General features: G+C 39.1%; 2 protein-coding genes and 1 pseudogene across 3 annotated transcripts in view; all 3 read right to left on the reverse strand.

Annotated features, from left to right (window-relative positions):
- Positions 1–2,117: 2,117 nt before the first annotated feature.
- Positions 2,118–3,734, reverse strand: MRPS16 (mitochondrial ribosomal protein S16). Its single transcript, XM_082673693.1, has 3 exons — positions 3,543–3,734; positions 2,848–3,108; positions 2,118–2,360 (listed from the first exon to the last, which is right to left on the reverse strand). The coding sequence occupies exons 1-3, from the start codon at positions 3,553–3,555 to the stop codon at positions 2,227–2,229; spliced, it is 408 nt and encodes a 135-aa protein (XP_082529819.1). The 5' UTR covers positions 3,556–3,734; the 3' UTR covers positions 2,118–2,226.
- A 1,167-nt stretch (positions 3,735–4,901) lies between these two features.
- The window catches only part of CFAP70 (cilia and flagella associated protein 70), an 88,296-nt gene continuing 69,171 nt past the window's right edge, over positions 4,902–24,026 (reverse strand). Inside the window, exons 21-28 of the mRNA XM_082674045.1 lie at positions 23,822–23,980; positions 23,105–23,226; positions 21,490–21,642; positions 20,811–20,972; positions 20,045–20,134; positions 15,448–15,549; positions 6,533–6,580; positions 4,902–5,187 (exon numbers count right to left, since the gene is read on the reverse strand). Coding sequence (XP_082530171.1) covers positions 5,107–5,187; positions 6,533–6,580; positions 15,448–15,549; positions 20,045–20,134; positions 20,811–20,972; positions 21,490–21,642; positions 23,105–23,226; positions 23,822–23,980 — 917 coding nt within the window. The 3' untranslated portion in view covers positions 4,902–5,106. The remainder of the gene's footprint in view (positions 5,188–6,532; positions 6,581–15,447; positions 15,550–20,044; positions 20,135–20,810; positions 20,973–21,489; positions 21,643–23,104; positions 23,227–23,821; positions 23,981–24,026) is intronic.
- On the reverse strand, positions 12,315–12,969 carry LOC309834894 (ADP-sugar pyrophosphatase-like; annotated as a pseudogene). The gene has a single exon. The product of its transcript is annotated as an ADP-sugar pyrophosphatase-like (transcript).

Below are 24,026 nucleotides of genomic sequence, written 5' to 3' on the forward strand. Positions count from 1 at the left end.
TGCAAAGGGGGGTGTGGCCAAGCTTGCGTCGGCCAGAATTGAGGCGGAGAGTGGAGCCGGCGTCCCTGGTTTCCTCTAGCGCCAGGACCTCCTTCCACCACGCCCTCTCCTCCGCGGCCCTCCTCCCGATGCTCTGGAAATCTCCCATCTACCTTTTCCCCAACGTCCTAGCTCAGTTTACGCAACAATATAAGGAACGTTTATATTAGGCTGAACCTATGCACTGTTTTCTTTTTGCTTTTACAGGGTATCATCGGCATTTGGCAATTTCACATGGTTTAAATTTAACCTGAAGATTAAACAGATTTGTTCTTTTCCAAAGATGATCTGACAAGAGTACATAGAGCTCTGAGGCCCAAATAATTTTGCAACCTACAGGTTGGGACCGCTGGGTAGGGACTTTCCCTTGAGCCCTGCAATTTAAAAACCCTACATTAAACAAAAAAGACAAAATACTGGTCTTTTAAAAATTCTTTGTCTGATAGAACTTCTAGATTTGACATTTATTACAGAATCATTTCCATTCACCTTCCAGCTCCTAAATCACCTTCCACTTTGCTGGAGATAACATGGTCCAAATGCTCATCTTATTAAAACCTAAACTTTGGAAGCAAAAGCTTTTTCAAGTGCAGTCCTGGGTTTGAGCATGCTGGACTTGAGTGGGTAGCAAGACAGGCTGATGCAATCATTCAAGACTTGGTGAAAAATCTGGGCCTGGAAATCCAAAGCAAGACTAGGGCTAGAGAAAACTTTGGAAATCAGGGAGAGGATGAGCTCACATAGGAAGTTTGCGTATATAGATCTTAGACAAAAGATAGACCAGGGCACAAAGTGAATACGTGAGCTGGAAGAAACTCAGTGGCTCAAAATACCCATTTCACATCAGTTCCCCTCACTGGACAATACTTTCCAGAATTACATTCTCCTCTGCTCTACCAATTAAAGCTTCTCCAAAGACCTCAAACTCTCCAGGGTAGATTATTATCTTTTAAACTTTGAAATGGTTTTCAAAACATTTCTCTTTCCTAGTTCCAAGATCAAACCCAGGTAAAGTCAGTTGCTCTCTGCCTGCTGTGCCTTTAAAGTCGCCCCAAAGTAAGTGGAAGCCAACCAGTGACAACCCTGGGAGAGCCTTGATGACCTCAGATTTTGAGATGGCTGGTAACTGTTCTCAGAATATAAAACCCAGAGAATAAAATAGTTTGGTACATTGATAGGGCTATAGAATCTCCTCTATAAATCTCCTATGTTTTAGTTTTATGTCAGATTATGAAATCTGTATTATCCAATGTGCACTAAAACCATCTAATCCTGCTGCACTTCTGGTGGAACAGAGTATGTGCTATTTGGGTTTTGGGGGACACAACCAGTCATCTGTATTACAAAATCATGATACCTAAACCTGATTCTGTCACTGACTTTTTAAATGGATTTTTATAAAGCCCCTCATCTTAGCTCATTTCCCCAGCTACAGACAATACGACATGTTGGAAAGGGCTCTCCAGGTAGGAACATTGGGGTCTGACTCTTAGCTCTGCCCAATATTAAAACTATGTGGCCTTGGGCAAGTTTCTACTGCTGAACTTCAGCTTCCACTCCTATAAACGAGATAATCCTACTTAATTTCATGATATCTTATAATTCTCACAAATAACCTTGCACGGAAAAGGCCTAAAATGTATGTGGGTACTTTACAATATTATCTTTCTTCCAGTTATTCCTAAAAAGCAGGTTGTTAGAGCCTAAAAGCTCATAACAAACCTACCTTTGTAAATCTGAAATTTTGCATTTACAAGACAATGTAAATCTGCAATTACAAAAACAGTAAGTGAAATAACTGTGTTCCTGAGCTGGTGGGATGACCATAAATGACTAAAGTAGGAATTAGTTGGATAGGACACAGACATGCTGGTTGGGGACTTTGAAACACAGGGAAGTCCTGGAAGGTAGCAGGCTGTAAAGTTGTCCAAGAGACCCAGAGTCCAATCCACCCCACAGCCACTGTCTTTCCCCAGATGAAGGCTGAAAAAGCTAATTAGTACCTATACCCAGCTTTATGTCAGTCAAGAACAAACCTCTCCCTGGGCCCTGTTCAGGTCAGGCCAGAATACCATGGATGACTTAAAAAAGTCCATTTATTGACCTCTAAATATAATAAAACTAAGAGATCTGCACAAATATTTTAAGAGGACTTCGACCTTGTTCCCAGTGCTATGATCACTGAAGTCAGTTTGCTTTTGTTTCTGTAGCCTCTGTATCTATTCTCTGAGCCGCTAAGAGGACTTCTCGTGCCCGTTTCCGTCGCAGCCTCTCAGCATTTGTGATCACCATCGGATGCAGAGGGAAAAAGCCAGAAAGACCTAAAAGTAACAGTATTTTCATTCATTATAACAATACAAGCTAATGTTTCCCTGGGAACTCAGCATCACTGAACTGAGGTCTAACAGAGACCTGATCTAAAACATAGATTCAAATCAAGTTCCTCACTCAACAAAATGTTTTACCTCTTCCCCCAACTCACTTCCTTCCATTTACTGCAAGGTCACAGTGGATGTTGTCTACTTCCTAACACTATTTTCCTTACTTGGAAACAAAAAAGAACTGACAGATAGCCATTCAAGACACACCGTTCCCATTTTTTAGCATAAAATCTCAGTCATCCAGAAAGTCTCATAAAGGAGTCTACAAAAGGAATCTCCAGATTCAAAATGGCAATCAGATCAATTTCAGTTCTCACTCCAGTCCTGATTAGCCTGGAGATAATGAAAATCGTTCTTAATTCCCATCATCTTGGAGCTGATTTCAATTTAAAATCCCCTCAGAGAGGTAAGGCTAGAGCTGAGTTACCGAGAAGCTTTTCCACAGGCTTAGAGAGGTGGGCTCCACAGCCAATCCAATGCCGGATCCGGTCTAGGTTGAGAGCAACGATTTTCTCTCCATGACTGTTGGGCAGTGGATCATAGGAGCCCAGCTGCTCCACGAAACGGCCATCCCTGGGGCACTTGTTGTGAGCAGCCACGATGCGGTAGAAAGGCCGGTTGGTACAGCCACCCAGGGTAAGGCGGATAGTTAAGTGGCCTCCATGGTAGGCCTTGCAGAGCAGAGTACCTGTAGACAAATAAGTGGTTAAGACACAAGAATCGAGGGCACAAAACCGACAAAATGAGATAGATGAAATGAGTCCCCTTCCTCCACTGAAAGGTCCTTACTTCCAACCAATTCTTGTCAATCTGACTTAGATACCGTTTCTTTGTGAAACTCCTCTTATGCACTCCAGCCATCCCCCAACGCACTCAACACTGGCTCTGGACCATGTCGGAGTCCAGCTGCCTCATTTATAAAATTGATGCCGTTTATCTCATAGGGTTTCCGCGAAAACTTAAGAACAAAACAAGAAAACCACTGAGGAGAGGGTCAAAAGTGTGCAGTTTCAGGTACTGGTTGCCTCTAGCTCGTCTACGAGAGCGCCGCTCCACCCAGTCCCGCACGCCCCCTACCCCCGGCGACCGCCTTTAAGGTCTCCCGGGGCCCCCATCACTCACTGAGCTGGACCATAGCGCAGCCGGCAGGCGCCGGGGCCTGTGCACCAGCTGCGACGCCTCGGAGCTTCTCGCCTCCCGCGCGGATCCGCTCTACCGCCTCGGTGGCGCGGAGGACAGCCGGGAAAGGTCAGCGTTGAGGAACGGCCGGCCTCCAAGCTCCGCGACCCCAGGCCGGGCGCCCCGGTGCCGGAAGCGAACGGCCCACTCGCCCCGCCTCTTCCGCTTTTCGCCCCTACACTTCCCGTAACGCAACACAGTGGAACCTAACGTACCTCAACTGCCGCAAAGGAGGGGAGCTACAGTTTGGGGCCGGATAAGTGCGAGAAGAGCCCTGTGGGGTCTCCCGGCCCTCACTGGCCTTTGGGTTCCTGCCAGAGGGAGGAGTAGTGGACAGTCCTGGGAGCGGCTAAGAAGTGCTAAAGTGCTCCACAAATCCATCCTTCCAGCAAACTTTCCGAGCACCAGTTAGGGCCAAGGCGAGCTGCCGAGAACGCAAAGATGCGCTGTCCCTGCTCCCAGGAAGCTTGACAGTCTGGTAGGGGAGATGGTGAGGTTACACCAGAGTAACTAGGGGTGGTCAGTACACAGTCCTGGAGTGAGCGGAAGAGAAGGTGAACCTGATAATTCCTTTGTGCCTCAGGAAGACTTCATAAAGGAGGTAGTGTTAGGACTGAGAGTAGAAGGACTATAAATGAATGTAGAGTTGATTTTACCGTTCTGTGTTTACTAATATGCCTCTCACCTTCCCTCCTGCTCTACCTCCCTCCTATTCTCTCAACCGCCTCCTTTAAAAAATGAAGGAGGGGAGCCTTTATTTCTGGTTTTGCTGTAAACTGATCCGGAGGACAGGGGTGAGGTATGGTTCCTTTGTCATCTCTAGCCCTAGAATAAATGGCCTCCTTTGTGAGGAGTTTTGCATCTGTTATAGGGTAATGGACTCTTCATGGAGCCCTTGTGATTTAGATCCATGAAGATACCTTCAGCAAAGACCAGTCTATTAAGCTTCTCTGTTCACTGTTGGATCCAAAGGATCTGGCCAACTCATATGCTCTTTGCTCTAATGCAGTGACCCAGCACAGCATTCTTCCTTTCCGCCCACCTTAGAAATGATGCCTTAATTCCCAAGTTCCAGTAAGTGAACCTGGCCAACGACCTTAGCAGTTGACCTCTTTCAGGAGTGATCCTGATAAGCTTTCACCAGAAACCCTAATAATGAAGCTACTATACCTTACTTATACACACACACACACACACACACACACACACACACACACACAGAGTTATATTCTTATATATACCTCAGTATACCTTAACTGATGAATTCTGAATCTCTTATTTAGATTTTTTTATTGCCATCCAGTTTACTGTCAACCACTAAAACATCCAGTAACATAGACATCCAGTAAGATAGCCAATGGAAATAAGTGAATGGGTTTCAGTTTGTGCTGAAGATCCTTTTTTCTTTATCCCAAGCCCTCATATGGTGAAACATCCAGGGTATAATTTCTCTGGGAAGGAAAGGAGCTCAGTGTCCCATACAGAAAATTCTTCAGGTGGAAGGATGTCAGAAAGATGGATTTCCAAAGCCAACCGTCTCCTGTACCATGTGGATCTCTGCAAGCAGACTCTCATCTTTCAATTTCAGCTGCATGAGAGGAGGAAGGGAAGGACACATGTCATACCTGATATACCTATGTGGAGACCCCTCTTTTGCGGAACCACAGCTAAAGAACATAGTTCCTCAGGATGGAATTGACTCTTCCTATATTCTCTATTTCACAATAACTCCATTAAAAAGACCTCAAAACATCGTGCTGGTTACATGGATGTGTTCACTTTATGAAAATTCATCACGTGGTATGAACACTCACAATTTGTGTATGTTTTTGTAAAATAACTTAAAGTTTATTTTTAAAACTGTTTACCTTATCACCCAATATATCTTAACTAATGAATAATGTTCCTATTTGGCAAGTGAGAGAAAGGAATGAAAGACACAGGAATCAAAGACATTAGACTTTAATTTTAAAATCTAGATGTGTAGTAGACACATCTAGTTGCCTACTGAAAACCCACTCTCTCCCTTCTTTTACTAACAAAATCATTTCTTTACAGGGCAGCAATGTAACCAACTAAAAAGCCACATTTCTTGCTTCCCTTGCAGCTAGGGGTAATTTCAGTTGTTGCCAATGAAATGTAAGGTAAAGTCATATCTCTTTAAAGGGAGGTGAAATAGCTAGCATGGTCCCTTTGTCCTTTCCCTGCCTTGTTCTTTATTGTGCCTGAAACATGGATATGATAGCTGTACCTACAATGGCTGTCTTGCAATTATGAGGGATGGAAACTGCATGCTATGATTGGTGAAGAAGAAAGAAAGAGGTTGGGTCTCTGATGACACTGTGGTACCAATTCTGGACTTTTCATTAGATGAGAAAAATAAAACTCCTAATTTGTTTAAGCCACTGTCTTCCAAGTCAAATTACTTGCAATCATAACTGATAGACTAGACCAGGGGTTGGCAAGCAATTGCTCATGAGCCAAATCCAGCCTGCTGCCTATTTTGTAAGTAAAATTTTATTTGAAATGCAGCCATGCTCATTAGTTGGTGTATTGTCTATAGCTGTTTTTGCACTACAAGGGCAGAGTAGTAGTTACAATAGAAACCATGTAGCCCACAAAGCCTAAAATATTTCCTGTTTTGCCCTTTACAGAAAAAGTTTGCTGACCCCTGTACTAGAGCAACACCTTCATTTTATATGTGAGGAAAATGAGGCCCAGGGAGGTTAACAAAAGATCCCGCATGGTAATATGCGGGTTTTTATTCCAAACCCAGCAGCCCCATGATAATGGCCAAAGATGGTAAGAAAATCCTCTAGAAAAATATTCATATCATGAAATGCTGTAAAGTCAAGTCCTGAATTAAGCCAGCACCTTCCCTCCAGTTTACCAACCTCAGTACAGTATGAACAGCAGAGGTATCTGCATCATACCTTCATCGTGTACTTGTAGGCCTGCTCAGCTTCCAGTTGCCGTCCAGCCTGAAAAAAAGAGCACCGCCAGGTGATGAGGACATATCATAAATATTATGAAGGGAAAGTATATAAGCAGTGGACTTATACCTTCTTAGTTAAGAACCTCTGAATTCAAAGGGGGAAGCAGGAAAATGAAAGATGGTAGGGAAAAGCAGATGCTCATATATATATAATATATATACCCCTCCTTCATTTCAAAAAGCTTAAAGACAACTTGCCTCTCTTTTTTTTTTTCCTGAAAGCACCATGAGTCATTTGTTACTCTCAGGATTGAAGCTATTCTGTTAATAACAGCTAACACTTACATAGTGCTTGCTTTGTAGTTTACATTTTTTAAGTGCTTTACTTTCATACATAACACTATTATTTATATTTATATTGTATCAATATACTATTGATATTTACATGCCACTAGTATCTATAGTTCCCAGTTTACAGATAGAGAAACCTGGGCACAGAGAGGATAATAACTTGCCAGGGTTATGAAGCTAATAAGTGGAAGAGCCAGGTTTTAGAACAATGCAGCTTGGCTCCAGAGTCCAGGTTTTTAACTACTACAATTCATCCTGTCTGTATGCATTAGAAAAAGCAGATACTGCAATTACTTCCATGAAGATCTGGATATGAGGTGAGAACACTACTTCTCCTAGTTATTTCTTGTATGAAGTAATCATGTAGGACTTAAATGAGAATAATATGATTTCACTAGTATATTTCATAAGCTTGTGCATAACAAATTAGCTGCAGTATTAAGAGTCACTTCAGAAATTTTAAATACATAAATATGAGAACCACAGACTGTTCAGGTTAGAAGGGAATTTAGAGAATATCAAGTCCAATTCTCTGATTAGTGCTAGTCCATGGTAAATTTTTACTAGTTCACAGAAGACTTCATTACCGTAAAGACTTTCCTAAAATATTTAAACTTTCAAGTGTTCCTACCTGAAGTTCACTGAATTCCAGGGGCATTTTCCAGTACATCTTCCTTTCCTATCATTATTACTTTTGTTTCACTTCTGTCATAGGGAGGCAGAGACCCAAAGGATGGAAGGATCCAGAACAGGCAAAATTTTGAAAAAGAATTTTTTTGTTTTGTTATTATGTAAAATGCTGCAGTAAACATCCTTGTTCATGTTTTCTGCTATTTTCCTTAGTAATGTATCTATATATAAAATTGCTAAGTTGTAGATATGAATGTGACTAAATAACGCCATATTGCACTTCAAAGTAGTTGTACCACTTAACATCCACTAGCAATTAGGACAATCCTTATCAATGTTGGTAATATCAAACTAATTTTTCCCAATCTTATGGGTGTGAATTTCTGTCACATAATTATAAATTGCATTTTCATGGTTACTAGTGAAGCAGAACTTCTTTTCATATATTTATTGACTTTTACAATTTCCACTTCAGCAAATTATATATTCCTATCCTGTGACCATTTTTCAATCAGATTGTGTGTAGGGTTTTTTTCTTATTGTAGGAAATATTTATATATTCTGGATATTAATCCTTTATTAGTTATAAATGCTGCAAGTATTTATAATAAAGTCCTTAAGCTTTATTTTAGTGCCTTTTGTTGTACATGAATTTCCAATTTAAAAGCTGTTAATTTATTGATATTTTTATCTTTGTCTTGTGCTTTTATAGTCATAAGGAAACCATGCACACCCAAGGGCAAAGAGGTATCCTCCATATTTTCTTCTAAAGAATCTAAAGTTTTAGGATTTAGACCTTTAAACCAGCTGGAATAGTGTGTGGGGGGGGTGGGGGGGGTTGAAGTAATGACTTTTTTTTTCATATGGATAGCCAATGACTCCACCACTATTTATTGAACAGTCACTCCATTTATTCCTCATTTTGGTGGGATGTTTAATTTTTTTTTTTTTTTTTTTTTTTTTTTGCGGTATGCAGGCCTCTCCCGTTGCAGAGCACAGGCTCCGGACACGCAGGCTCAGCGGCCATGACTCATGGGCCCAGCCGCTCCGCGGCATGTGGGATCTTCCCGGACCGGGGCACGAACCTGTGTCCCCTGCATCGGCAGGCGGACTCTCAACCACTGCGCCACCAGGGACACCCTGTTTAATCTTTTAAAAATAGATTTATTGAGGTATAATATATGTACCATAAAATTCACTAATTTTAAGGTTCAACTGTGCAACCATCACCACAATCCAGTTTTAGAAGGTTTCTATTACTCCCCAAAAGTTTCTTCGTGCCTGTTTTCAGTCAATCCCATTCCAACCCTTGGCCCTAGAATCACTGATCTATTTTCATCTCTATAATTTTCCTAATTTCATATAAATGGTATCATATAATATACAGTCTTTTGTGCCTTCTCTTAATTAGCATAATATTTTTGAGGTTCATCCATATTGTTGCATGAATCAGAATTTCATTTTTATTGCTTAATAGTATTCCATTGTATAAATATACCATATTTTGTTTATCCATTCACTGATGTGTCATTTGGAATGTTTCCAGTCTTTACCGATTATTAAATGCTGTAATGAAATAGAGAAATCTTTGTGTAGACATATGTTTTCACTTTTCTTGACTAGATACCAAGAAGTGGAATTGCTGGGATATATGGTAAGTATGTATTTAACTTTTCAAGAATCTGCGAAACTGTTTTCCAAAGTGGTGTACTAATTTGCAATCCCGCCAGCAATGTATAAGGATTCCGGTTTCTCCACATCCCTGTCAATAATTGCCAGTCTTGGGCTTCCCTGGTGGCACAGTGGTTGGGAGTCTGCCTGCCGGTGCGGGGGACACGGGTTCGAGCCCTGGTCTGGGAGGATCCCATATGCCGCGGAGCGACTGGGCCCATGCACCACAACTACTGAGCCCACGGGCCACAATTACTGAGGCCTGTGCGCCTGGAGCCCGTGCTCCGCAGCAGGAGAGGCCACCGCAGTGGGGGGCCCACGCACCGCAGCGAAGAGTGGCCCCTGCTCACTGCAACTAGAGAAAGCTCACGCGCAGCAACAAGGACCCAATGAAGCCAAAAATAAATAAAATTAAATTTAAAAAATTAAAAAAAAATTGCCAGTCTTTTCGATTTAAGCCATTCTAATGGGTGTGTAGCGTGGTATTAATTTATGTTATCTTAATGAATTATCTTTTAAATCTTGACATAATTTCAGATTAAAGTTACAAGAATAGTTCTCTCCTCTCTGTATATACACACATGCACACATATATACATGTGTACATGATACATAAGTATATATTTTAACTTTTCCTGAACCATTTGAGAGTAAATTGCAAACATGATGCAATTTTAGACTTTAGTATGTGTTTCCTAAAACCAAGGACATTCTCTTACATAAGCACAGTGCAATTATCAAAATCATGAGATTAGTACAAATATAATACTATTATCTAATCTGTAGACTTCATTCAGATTTTTCCAAATGCCCCAGTAATATCTTTTGTAGCAAAAGAAAATCCAGGATCATGCCTTTTACTCAGTATTCATGTCTTCAGTTTCTTTTAATTGGGAGTAGTTCTTGATTCTTCTTGTTTCATGATATGGAATTCCTCAACATTATAGGGCAGTAATTTTGTAAAATATTCCTCAATTAGTGTTTGATGTATCTTTATGATTATATCAGGTTATGAACTTTTAGCAGGAATACCTCAAAAACACTGTTGTGTTGCCCTCAGTGCGTTCTATATTAGGAGGCACATGCTGTTTATTCCAATAATGGTGATGGTAACCTTGATTATTTGTTTAGATTGTTATCTGCCAGGTTTTTCTACTATGGCATTACTGTGTTCCCCCTTGTAATTAATAAATATCTTGTTGTGAAATACTTGAGACTATGTAGATATCTTCTTCCTCCTTAAGCATTCATCAGTAGTTTCAGCATACCTTGTTACCATAGGACCCAGCAATCCGACTTCTGGGCATATATCTGGAGAATAATTTGAAAAGATACATGCACCCCAATGTTCATAGCAGTACTATTTATAGTAGCCAAGACACAGAAGCAACCTAAATGTCTGTCAACAGATGAATGGATAAAGAAGATGTGATATCTATCTATCTATCTATCTATCTATCTATCTATCTATCTATCTCCAATGGAATATTACTTAGCCATAAAAAAATGAAATGATGCCATTTGCAGCAACATGGATGAACCCCAAGGTTATCATACTAAGTGAAGTAAATCAGACAGAAAGACAAATATCATATGATATCGCTTATATGTGGAATCTAAAAAACTGTAGAAATGAACTTATTTACAAAACAGACTCACCGACATAGAAAACAAACTTATGGTTACCAAAAGGAAAGGTGTGGGTGAGGGATTAGCAGATACACACTACTATATATAAAATAGATAAACAACAATGTCCTCCTGTATAACACAGGGAACTATATTCAATATTTTGTAATAAACTACAATGGAAAAGATTATGAAAAAGAATCACTTTGCTGTACACCAGAAAACAACGCGACACTGTAAATCAACTATACGTCAATTAAAAAAAAAAAAGTGGCAAGAGTGAGAATCCTTGCCTTATTCCTGAATTTAGCAGGAAGACTTTTAGCTTTTCACCAATGAGTATGATGTTGGCTGTGGGTTTGTCATAAATGGCCTTTATTATGTTGAGATATAGTCCCTCTATACCCACTTTGATGAGAGTTTTTATCATGAATGGATGTTTACTTTTGTCAAATGATTTTTCTGCAACTATTGAGATTACCATGGGAGTTTTAACCTTCCTTTTGTTAATTTGGTATATTACATTGATTGATTTGCAAAAGTTGAATCATCCTTGTGACCTTGGAATAAATCCAACTTGATGGTGGTGTATGATCCTTTTTATACATTGGTGGATTTGGTTTGCTAATATTTTGTTGATGACATTTCCACCTATATTCATCAAAGATACTGGCCTGTAATTTCTTTTTTTGTAATGTCTTTGTCTGGTTTTGATCTCGGGTAAATGGTGGCCTCACAGAATGAATTTGGGAGTGTTCTGATCTCTTAAATTTTTTGGAATAGTTTGAGAAGGATAGGTATTAGTTCTTCTTTATTTATTTTGTAGAATTCCCTTGTGAAGCTGTCTGGTCCTGGACTTTTATTTGCTGGGAGTTTTTTTTTTAATTTTTGAATTTTATTTTATTTTTTATACAGCAGGTTCTTATTAGTTATCTATTTTATACATATTAGTGTATATATGTCAATCCCAATCTCCCAATTCATTGCTGGGAGATTTTTAAATTACAAATTCAATTTCAATTCTAGTTATCAGTCTGTTCCGATTGTCTATTCCATCTGGACTCAGTGTTGGCAGGTTGTATGTTTCTAGAAATTTGCCCATTTCTTCTAGTTTGTCCAGTTTGTTGGCATATAACTGTCCATACTATCCTCTTACGATTTTTTGTATCTCTGTGGTATCAGTTGTTATTTCTCCTTTTTCATTCTTATTTTGTTTACTTGGGTCCTCTCTCTTTTCTTCTTGGTAAGCCTGGCTAAAGGTTTATCAATTTTGTTTATCTTTTCAAAAAAACCAACTCTAGGTTTCATTGATTTTTTCTATTATTTTTTATCTCTATTTTATTTACTTCATCTCTGATCTTTTTTTTTGCATTTGGTGTTGCTTTTATTTTATGAAAAAGCTCATTTCAAATCTACATTAAAACTAAGCTGAATACAAAGTCTTAGCGAACGGGGTCTGGTGGTTCTTTTTACAAAAACATGGCCGCTGTCCTTTGGCCTTAAAACTTCAGGAAGGGCACTTCAAATGGCTTCATCTTTGCACGTTTCAATGCCAGAGCATAGGAATAGACCTAGCGTCTACTGTCAGATGTTCATCAGCTACCAGAGTATCAAGTCTCTTCAGCAGGTCATTCTTTGGTAAGGAAATTACTTCCACAAATTCTCCAACTCCTGGCTTTGGCTCAGGCCTTAGGTTTTCAGCATCATCTCCATTGATAGTTACGGTCATGATGTGTGTGGTACAATTTGACAAACCTGGATCCATACATACAGCTGGAGAACATTCAGCAACATCTCCTTTATAGCCAGTTTCTTCCTCTAGCTCCCAAAGAGCAGCTGCTTCTAGGCTTTCACTGTCATCAATGAGACCACAGGGAATTCTAAGCAGTAGCCTCCCAGTGGTGGTCAGAACTGCTTTACCAGAATGATACATTCATAATGAAGGGTTCTTTGAAGCACTGGGATAACCGGCCACACCATCAGCAGACTGTCCTTTCCTAGTTGTCCACCTCACAGTTTCCCAAGTTCTTGTTTTACCAGTAAGATCCCTGTCAGTTGTTTTATCAAGCCTGACCCAGGTTCCTTCTGAAATTAACTCTTCTGAAATAATAGACTGGTGTTTTGAGAAGAATCTGCTGGTTCTAGTTTTCCCATTTTCAAACTAGTTAGTCTTTATAGTCCGGAGGCAAGAAGTTCACGCTACTCCCAGGCATGGGACAAAGGGATAGGTACTCCTTTGGGCGGGGGGGGGGGGGGGGGGGGCCGGGGGGGCGGGAGGTGAAAGCATGGGTCCGAGGCCGTAGTCTGAGGAGATGTGGTGCTACTGCTCTCTCTAATCTTTATTAATTCCTTCCTTCCACTGACTTTGGGCTTTGTTTGTTCTTCTCTTTCTAATTCTTTTAGGTGGTAGGTTTGGTTGTTTATTTGAGACTTTTCTTGTTTCTTGAGGAAGGCCTATATTGCTATGAAATTCCCCCTTAGAACTGCTTTTGCTTCGTCCCATAGATTTTGGAAAGTTGTGTTTCCATTTTCATTTATCTCGAGGTATTTTCTGAATTCCTCTTTGATTTCATCATTGACCCATTGCTTTTTTAGTAGCATGCTGTTTAGTCTACACGTGTTTGTTCTTTTTCCCATTTTTCTTTCTATAGTTGATTTCTAGTTCCATACCACTGTGGTTGGAAAAAATGTTTGATATAATTTCTATCCTCTTAAATTTGCTGGGGCTTGTTTTGTGGTATATTAGTGTTTCAGGAAATAATCTTGGGGGAGGTCATCTTTAGAACTCTACCTACCAAAAGAAATTGTATATGATTTTCTTTTTGATCTATGAATTAATTAGAAACATCTTTTTAAGTTTACAAATGTATGTGAGTCTTTTGGCCTATCTTTTAGTTGTTGATTTATAATTTTACTGAAGTGTGATCTACATGTATTCATTGAAGCTCTCTTCGTGGTCTAGCATATGGTCAACCTTTATGAATAATTCACTTGTGCTTCAAAAGAATATGTATTCTATGATTAAGTACAGGGCTATATAATTAGTGTTTGAGCTCAACCTTGTTGTTTTATTCAAATCTTACACATCCTTAATTTTTTCCCTATTTGATCTAGCAGTTTCTGAGAGAAGTGTATTAAAATCTTCCATTTTGACCCTTTTAGTTTAAAGATGAAGAAACTGAGGCCCAGCAAGTTTAAGTAACTTCCCCAGTATCCCACAGCTAGTTGTGGCACAGCTGGGGTAAGAACTAAGGTATTTCTCATATTGATATTTACTCCAAAGAGAAAGTCCAGTAATTTTTATTCTGTTAGTTTCTCTTATAATCACAATATTCCCTGTCAGTTCTGTGTTGTATTGGCCAATGGAAAACTGAGGGCCACTCTCTTTATTCCCAATTTGAATCTTAGGCTAATGTGCAAGTTATTGAAGCAAGTTATTTTAATTATGGGAGGGTTACTTTCTATAGGTAAAGCAGCTATCACAAATTCCCACAATTACACACACACACACAATTTCCCATCTATTTCAAGGATAAGCACCCTCAGCCAGCAGTTCAACAGGATGGAATGATTCAGAAACACTAGTAGAGTATCTCCTTTGCTGGTCTTTGACCTTGTTACATTCTGATACAATATCACTCCCATTTTAAATTTTTTTAAAAGGAAAACAACTTTAATGAAAAAGGAACTCAGGTCATTAAATATAATTAAATACATTTTAAATATAAATACCATGTCTTTCCTGATTAGTATCAGGTAAATATCTAAACTATGTGTCTGAATAGCTAAACCATCTGTCTGAATTTTGGTCTCAAAGAAAAATCTTAGAGACAATTACAAAGAAGATGCTTCATAGCATCAGGTGCATTTTTTAAATGATGGGATCTTCTGGGAAAATAACTTCAGTCTATCAGATTTCTGTTGTTCCTATTGTTGGTAATTCATTTATGGCTACACCCTTATAGTCTACTTTTTTTCTTTTTATCATTAGATTCTTATATAGTTTTCTAGACCATATATGACATTTTTGTAGATCCAGAGCATAAATAGGATGACTATACAATCCCAGACTTGAGGTCCTAAACATGAGAGTGAAGGCAGGCAGAGCGGTGCTGAGGAGGGCACCTTCCCCAAGTCTAATCTGCCATCCCACTGCACAGCCCTTGCACATCTCCTAACTGCAACCCCAGACCAAGATCTGATCTGTACATGCTCCTTCATCTTGAGTCAGGGCACACACTGGGCTGGGCTTAGTTTGTGTGGTCTGGGCTGAGGCCTGCTGAGCAGCTCAAAAGTGCCACAGGGAGCCCACCCCATCTGAAACCCCCACTGACGGTCAACCCCAATCCACCCCATTACCACTCACCTGAGACCACCAAACCCAAATGCCTCATTCCCATTTTTAGAATCTCCTTTCCAGATAAACACACCTAAGTATATGATTTTCAAGCACATCCTAAGTAGAGGCTTCCCAGACATGAACTCTCCTTCATCATCAGTATAATGACCACATCTGAAGCTCATCAAACCTCAACTATCCTGCATTGGTGGCCTTCCCGCTATCTCTTTCTTTACTTGGTCCCTCACCCCTCTGCTCTACAAGGGCATTGTGTAAAGATAATAATCACTCACTTTCAGGCAGACCAGGGCCAGATATGCCCATACTTCAGCATTGTAGTTGTTCAGTGCATTGGCTTCAGAGAGAGCATCCTCAGCCTCTGTGAGCTCATCCAGCTTGATAGAAAAAGAAGATAATGTGATTTGTTAAGTCAAAGTAGTTTTCACTTAAGCCAGCTGGAATCCGTTTAGCTGAAAATGCTATGTCCAAATAATATTGATATATGTGACCCATACTAATAATTTTCAACTTAAAAAATTTTTAGCAACAGAAAAAAAATTTTTAGCAACAGAACTCTTTCTTCAAACAAAATCATATGTGGTGGTGTTCCAATATATGAATGAGTTAAAAGCAGAACTGCTCTGATTAGAAAGTCAGGTACAGGAATCTGGAGCCCTGCCTGCTGGGCTCTCGAGTTACACCCCTCTCTTCTTCCTTCTCTCTATAGCAGGCCCATCAGGGCATCCATGAACCATAGAACTTCAGGTGCCAGGGTTGGAAAACCAGAAGTATTCACTATCATGTGTGCCTCATTCAGTGATTTCCCCATACACAGTGGGCTGTCAGATACATTTGTAGTTTTACATTGTACATCCCTTTCTTAAGTTAGAGTCCTATTAGCCCATCAAAATACTATTGTTTAGAAAGCTTCTCTTTCCCCTAATATTAGTTATTGACAGCACAATCTTGAGCAATCAATACAACATTCAGAGATTCTAGGGCATTCCCTGAGCTCTGGGCACATGGATATCATTGCTGCTCCCTAATACTGTGAGTCTGTTTTGTAAAATCTTCCAAAAGGCCACCTAAGGAAAGGATAAGATACCTCTCTCTCCCCAGTAAAATCGTTCTTCATTTTTCATGTTTTAGAAAATAAAATAACTGGTTTCTAGGCCCAAGACAATATGAAGAATGGCCTTTCGGCAATGCCCATACCTTGGTCCACACTTTAAATGTCTCAGAGATATTGATTCATAATTTAATCAACCTATATTTGCTAAGGATTTATTTTACTCTGTGTCAGGCAGTATGCTAGATACTTAGAATAAAAAGAAAAAATACAACTTTTGCCCAAAGAATTCACTGACAGATACGTAAAAAATTAAGACAAAATGAAAACTCAAACACATAAAGAGTTCTGATAGAAAATAAGCATTTCTATAATAAAAGCATATATATATACATATATATACGTATATATATATATACATAAATAATCTAGTGGAGGGACAAAGGAAAAGAGGAATAATTGTACCCCAAGACTAAGGGATGGCTTCAGAGAAGAAACACTGCTGAAGTCAGTCCTGAAGGATAAATAGGAGTTTGTTAGCTATACTTCAAGGCATTCCAGGTAAGAGGAACTTCATATACAGAGGCACAGAGGCTTCAGAGAGCATGGCATGCTCAGGAAACTCTTAATATGCTTGTGTGGCTGGAGAAGGGAGGGAAGGGAGAGACAGAGAGAAAGCGAGAGAGAGAAGAGAGAAAAGAGAGAAAACAAAGGAAGTGATAAGACCAAGGAGTTAGGAAGAGACCAGATCATTCAAAAAAAATCTGAATATTATTCTGAAATAAGGGGTAGTCACTGAGGAGTTTAAATAGGGAAGTAACCTTGTATTTGCATATTTTAAAGACCACTTTGGTAACAATGCAGGAGATGAATTGAGGGAGGACAGGAGAACACCCTAGCAGGTAAAGAAGGGATGAGGCTTGAATTAGAGCAGTAAAAACACAGATGGAGAGGAGACAGTAGACTCAACAGACATTTAGGAGACAAAATCAATAGGATATTTGATGCCTAATTAAAAGTAATAGAATTAGACTAGGATAGTTATTAAGTTTCTGGCTTGGTTGACTGGATTCATTATAGTCCCATTTACTAAGACAGGGAATACAGGAGAAGGTACAGGCTTAAGGAATGTGAGAATCCTTCTGAGATAAGTTAGGTTATATTTTGGATATGTACATTTTGAGGTGTCTGGGAGACCATCAAATAGAGCTGTCTATTACATTGTTTGATATAAGGGTCAGAACATGAAAAGTGTTATGAATTGAAGCTTTAGGATTCATTGGGGCACAATTGGTAGTTAAGACCACTGGGGTAGATGATATTTCTTAGGGAGAAGAAGTAAGGTGACAGGAGAAGAGCTGGCTATAGAACCCAGGAGGACCCAACAATTATGATGGGCAAAAGACTAGGAGCCAGCAAAAAAAGGCTGAGAAGGACACCAGAGAGGAAGGCGCGGAACTGGAAGGATGTGAATGCAATATTGTGGAAGTCAAGGGAAGAGAGGGTTTCAAGAAGGAGGCAGTCAGCAGGGTTAAGTGCCACAGAGACTTCATCGGAGGGTCTATTGCATTTGGCAATTAGGATGTTATAGGGGGCCCCCATCAGAGAAGTTTCAGCAAAGCGTTAAGGGGTATACACCTAATTGCAAGGAATTGAAGGATAAATGGTACCTGGGAAAGGAACAGATAATTCACATGATTTCAACTTCATTAGTGATGAAAATGTAAATTAGGATATATATCAAATTGGAAAATGATAGTGCCCATTGTTGATGACTTAACAGTAAAAGGGACTCTCACACCTGGCAGAATATAAATCAGTTTACAGCCTTTCTAGAAAGTGAGTTGACACTATACTTAAAAATTTTTCTACATTCTTTATGAATGTATCCTAAGGAAATAACAGAATTAAGCACAGAGATTTATGTCTTAAGAATGTTTATTTCTGCTTTATTTATAATATATAGATGTAGAAACTAATGACATGTCCAATAAGTGGTTGGTCAAATAGATATGGTATATCCACACATAGGTATAGCATGACTAAAACTTTGACTGAGGGGCAGAGATTACTTGGATACCTTAGCAATGGGACTTAACCCAAGTTTTTTTGAGTTTCTATATCAATGAAAATATTTTTTATGCTACTTAAAACAAATAGAAGCATGATTTATGCTGAGTAGTTTGTACTGTTGGTTTCTTGTTCTTCTGAAAGTGCTGTTAGGTTTCTAACAGCTACGGATGTTTTACATCCTTTCTGGGAAGGTGGAGTGGGGGCATATGGCTTCTATATAAGTGATCATGTGTCCTGGTTGGCCTGGGACACTACCTGTGTCCAGTGTAATTATTAATATCACCCTTTTCATTCTCAGAAGTGTCCTGGTTTGTATGATAAATTACATGATAACCTTACTTATGCATCCAAACCAGGGAATACCATGCAGTTATCAAAATTTATGTTTTAGACTATTTGATTATGTGAGAAGGTACCAATGCTATACTGTTAAGTAGAAAAAAAGATTCCAAAGCAGTAAATATATTATTTACAATTTTATACATTAAAATTACTTTCAGGGCTTCCCTGGTGACGCAGTAGCTGGGAATCCGCCTGCCAATGCAGGGGACGCGGGTTCAAGCCCTGGTTCGGGAAGATCCCACATGCCGCAGAGCAACTAAGCCCATGAGCCACAACTACTGAGCCTGCATTCTAGAGCCCATAAGCCACAACTACAGAGCCCGAGTCCCACAAGTACTGAAGCCCACATGCCCAGAGCCCGTGCTCCACAATAAGAGAAGCCACTGCAATGAGAAGCCCGCGCACTGCAACGAAGAGTAGCCCCCGCTCGCCACAACTAGAGAAAGCCCGCATGCATTAACGAAGACCCAATGCAGCCAAAAATAATAAATAAATAAACAAAAGAACTTTTAAAAAAATTACTTTCACATACGTACGAAAAAAGACTGGAGGAAAATGCATTCAAATGTTAATAGTGGTTATCACTGAGTGGTGGGGATTATGGATACTTTTATGTTTTCTTCATATTTTGTATCATCCAAATTTCTATAACTATCATATTTTACCTTTATGGTTAAAAAAACAGCAATGAGAATAGGAGACAAGGAATGTAAACAATTCTTTTGGTTAAGGGTAACAACCAGGGAGGTTGTTACTGTTGTTATTGTTTAATAAGAAGGGGAAAAGTACAGGGAAAGAGGGGATTGGGAAGGAAAGCTTAAAAATGTAAATCAAAAGAAAGAAAATATTAAGAAAGTGAGGGATTAGGAGAAAAGGAGAGGGATAGAATCAAGAATACACGTGAAGAAGTTAGACAAGAACAGAAGAATGCATGCGTCTTTCAAAGATTAGAGGAAAGGAGGGAAGGGTGACTAAAGAGTTTATAGGGGCAGTGGAACAAAAGATCTACCAGAAGCTGTAGCAACTCCTCCTGAATATAGAAGGGACACAGAGCCTAATAAGTATCAATTAGTTTCTTTAATTTAATTGAGTAGATTCTTTATATCCTATATCACTTTTCTCTTCCAGATAACATAATAAAATTACAAGCTTATGTACCATATAACATGAAATTTTTTATTATATAGCTTCATGCTTCAGTTTTTGTGGGATTTTTAAAGAATGTTTTATTTTTGTAGTTCAGATTGACCTTCAGTTTACTGAACAGCTTTGAAGAGCAACTTTTCATTAGAGAAGACTGCCCTGATAGCCTTCCTACCACCATCCAAGCTCCCAGGATACCTGGAAGGCCAAGGAGTCAAGGTCAGCTGTATACACAGGCTAGTCTCAAGACCTGATCCTCTTACCTTATAACAGGCGATTCCCAGTCCTAGCCAGGTAAGGCATGAAGGCGATCTCTTACAGACTTGCAGGTAGGTTTTCTTTGCCTTTTCGTACTGTAGAAAGAAAGCACCACTAAGCTATTGATCTGCAAGCTTCAAACACTGCATTTCTAGGATAACCATGAGGCTTCTGTAATTGTACTCCACACCAATCTAAGTTAGATGAGTCCTTGGATTATGTATATATATGTTTATATATATATATATATTTAAATATATTTTATATATATATATATTTTTAAAATATATATATTTTTTAAGACAACTTTTTAAGAGAAGTTTTATGTTCACAGCAAAATTGAGAGGAAAGAACAGAGATTTTCCATTTACCCACTGTCCCCACACATGCATAGCCTCTCCCATTATCAACATCCCTGACCAGAGTGGTACCTTTCTGTTAGTTAAGTCAAGCTAAGAATGCTTCTACTACTTTTAATAAAAGAAAGCTAAAATAATAGCTAAAATAACACTTACTGAGTTCTTAACAACTTTTTTAGTATCATAATGGTTAAAACCACAGACTCTAGTATTAGACTGCCTGGATTTGAATCCTGCTTCTATTAATTACTGGTTATCTGATGTTGGGCAAGTCACTTTACCTTTGGATGTAAAAGTGTCATCATCATATTACTATTCTTACTCCACAAAGATGGATGTTAATGCTTGAACTGTAATCAGGTCCCAGACAATGACCTGATTTACATAGTTACTCCCTATCTCTATTCCTCACCTCTTTCTCTTCCAGATATATCTGCCCCAGTCGCAGGAAGATGAAGTGCATCTCAGAAGCATCCACTACAAAACTAATGGTTCGCTCATAGCATGCCTTGGCCTCAGCATGATTTCCACTCAGAAAATAGAGATGGCCTTTCACGCCCCAGACGTTAGGGTTCTAAGAAAGTGAAGAACAAGTAGTACATGGGATGAGGTGGTATTTAAAAGTACATTAATGATCTTTGTTTAACATTTAAATTTAGATGAAGTCCATGTTCTTTTGCAAATTAGAAAGAGGGCCATTCAGTTGCACTGGGAGATACTGTTCTAGGACTGCCCTCTCATTTTTTTCTTGCATTCTTCAAAGCCATTTTGTCTTTGGGGAAAATATTAAGAAAAATATTCATGCATAACCATGATAATGTTCACAATGAGAAAGTAGAAGTTCAGGAAACTTGAAATAGATAAAGTGTCTGCTAAAGAGCTGTCCTTATCCTTTCTCTGTCCTTTGTAAAAGTCATGATTGATTAAGAAAAACAAATGGAAGGAAATTAGATAAATGAGTTTACTGACAGCTGATGACCCCCACCTCTGGTAACCAGAAATCTACCTGTGATATGGCATCACCACCTTTAAGAAGGCCTACTTGTCCCTTCTCCAAACTAAACTTAAGACACTCTAGCAAAAGTTATTACCAGGTAGTCCATCTGAGCTGCTTGCTGAAGGTATTCCTCTGCTTTAGCAAAATCCTTCTTGAGTAGGTGTGTCTGGGCCAGCACCAAGTAATACTCACAGCTGGGGCCTCCATGAGGGCATAATAACTCATGTGCAAGCACTCTGTGTACATACTGCAAGGAAAACTCAGATTATAAGAAACATGTAAATGACTGTATGCTGTCAATTCCATAGCTCTCATGGTTGAAGATTATGTCTCTGATAATAAATAATAAGAAACATATTATAGAATGAAATGATTATCAATTTCAAAAGGTTAGAGGTGAATTATAAACATTCAGTATATCATGGTTCCATTACCAGCTATTCATGTAGTAACATTTCCAAGTGAATTATCTACAGTACTGTATAATTCTGGTCTTGCTAGTCATACTAGATGAGTTTTAGCCTATTGTGTAGCAGACAAAAGCATTTCATCAACCACCCCATTTTCATACGAGGTAACATTTTCAGGCATTTGTATTTATATGGAAACTTAGAGTGAGACAAAACCTCCCTTTCTAAAATTCTAGACTCAGGATCTTAGAAACATAAATGTCTGTTTCTGACACACTCTCAAGCATTTGTTATGTTCACCAGTTTTATACTTTGGGCTATACTTTGTTTTAATATGATATAAGGCCTGCAAATTTGACAAAGTCATATGTACTTGCTAAGAAGAGGGGAAACCCTTCTCCCTTTGTTCTCATCTCAGCCTATAATATAGAAACTTCCACTAATAATGAAACCTTCTTAAGAAAATACTGACGGGGAGGCTCTGCAGCTGTTCCCTCTACCTGCATACTGACTCTTGGACATGGGGGAAAAGTGATTTATTTAATTAGGGAGACAGAGAGACTATTTCTCTATTGTGAAAGGTTAGTATATTAAAGCCTCCTGTTTAACATGGCCCACTCCCACCTAGTTCATAATTCTTGCCCTGTCTTGAGTTGCCCACCCTCAAGTGGCACATGCACTCTATAGGTTGAGGGCCAAATCTCTTGCCTCCTGGATCTTGCTCTCTCTCTTACTGCTCACTTCATGGATATGTTTCTCATTTCCTATGTGGTAGGTAGACCTTACAGGATGCTCTTTTTCTCTGAGAGGAGACAGCAATTCTCCAGCTGTTCCACCTGTGACTGCATGGGTAAATCAAATCTGGGACCAGTCACATATCCAGCCCAGTTATATCAATAAAAAATTAGTATTTTTATCCCCCCATATAGCACTGTGTATCTGTTTCCAATTGGTTCAGAACCTGGAAGGGAAGAAGGGTGTGCTTAGGCTCCTGTGAACCCCCAACACTCACATAACATGAGTTCCCACAATAAAGTAACATCAGGCTACATATGACTCAGAGTCTGATTTTGCTTTGCTGGTATTCTATAGGGAGCAGACTTGCAGTGAGGTCTCCTGATGCTCTCTGCAGAGAGTAGTTCATGTTTGAATGTTTATTCCATTGTGTCTATAGTGTGCTCTCAAAGCATGTTTGATTTCTGCGTCATACACAGTTAAGCTTGCGAAGACATCACTATGACAGAATAAGTAGTTCATTAAAATCTTTCCCTCTACTTGCCCTTTTTCAAATATTCTGACCTGCACAGCATTGACCTTCATCAAGAAGCGTATGGTCTCCATGAAGACGGTGGCAGGAGTTTGGGAAACACTATAAAGGGTGGGATGCAGACAAGTAGATGACTCTTGACATTCTGATGCTTCTGAAAATATGATATTAAAATAATAGACAATTAGATATAAAGGAAAAATTCAGAAGCTCAGACACATAGCAGGGAGAGTATTCTACTCTAATATATGAGAGAAATTATAATCTTGAAAGCAATAGATTATTCTACAGCAATGGCCCCCAAGGAGATCTTAAAGGTTCTCGAGGTTATTCTACTGGTGGTTCCAAATGCAAGCTGAATGAATAAAAGCTTTTTATTAAATGCAAGCTGAATGAATAAAAGCTTTTTTTTTAAAAAAAAAGTATTCAGATCTTCCTGAATGTGAAACAGATTTGTAGATACTTTGAATCTTTAGATACTGTAAAAATGAAAATTCATTGCCAGAAAATCATAGGTCTATAGTTGGCTACTTCTCTGAGCTAAATGTAAATCCTCACTACAGAAAGAGTTGCATTACTGAGACTGGATTTCAGAGTCTAGCCTCACATGAAGGAATTTAGACAATATTACAGATAAACTAATCAACTTCAAACAAGTTAAGATTGCCATTTTGGTCAGCAAAAGAGTTTTCAACATTGTCTAGTTTGTTTATCCCCTTCGTCCAACTGGAAATCTTTATTCTAATTACCTTTTTTTGATGGTATCTCCTTCATAGATGTGTTGGAAGGTTTTTGGCTGGTAGTTGGATCCTGAGACTGTACAGACAAAATGGGTTCATGTGACTCAGACTGCAGGTTAGAGGATTCATCAAGAAATTCATCTAGAATGGATAATGGAGCTCCTAGTCCTAAAAAGATTAAATTTTAATGAGATAAAAACCTACCTTCCTACAT

The sequence above is a fragment of the Grampus griseus genome (assembly GCF_964374135.1).
Source record: "Grampus griseus genome assembly, chromosome: 16".
In the NCBI taxonomy this organism is placed as follows: domain Eukaryota; kingdom Metazoa; phylum Chordata; class Mammalia; order Artiodactyla; family Delphinidae; genus Grampus; species Grampus griseus.

Bases quoted from the DNA above. Each gene is read 5' to 3' on its own strand.
- MRPS16 (XM_082673693.1), bottom strand. The intron at 2,361-2,847 runs GTAACTCAGCTC...TGTTACTTTTAG, and splicing joins GCCTGTGGAAAAGCTTCTCG to GTCTTTCTGGCTTTTTCCCT.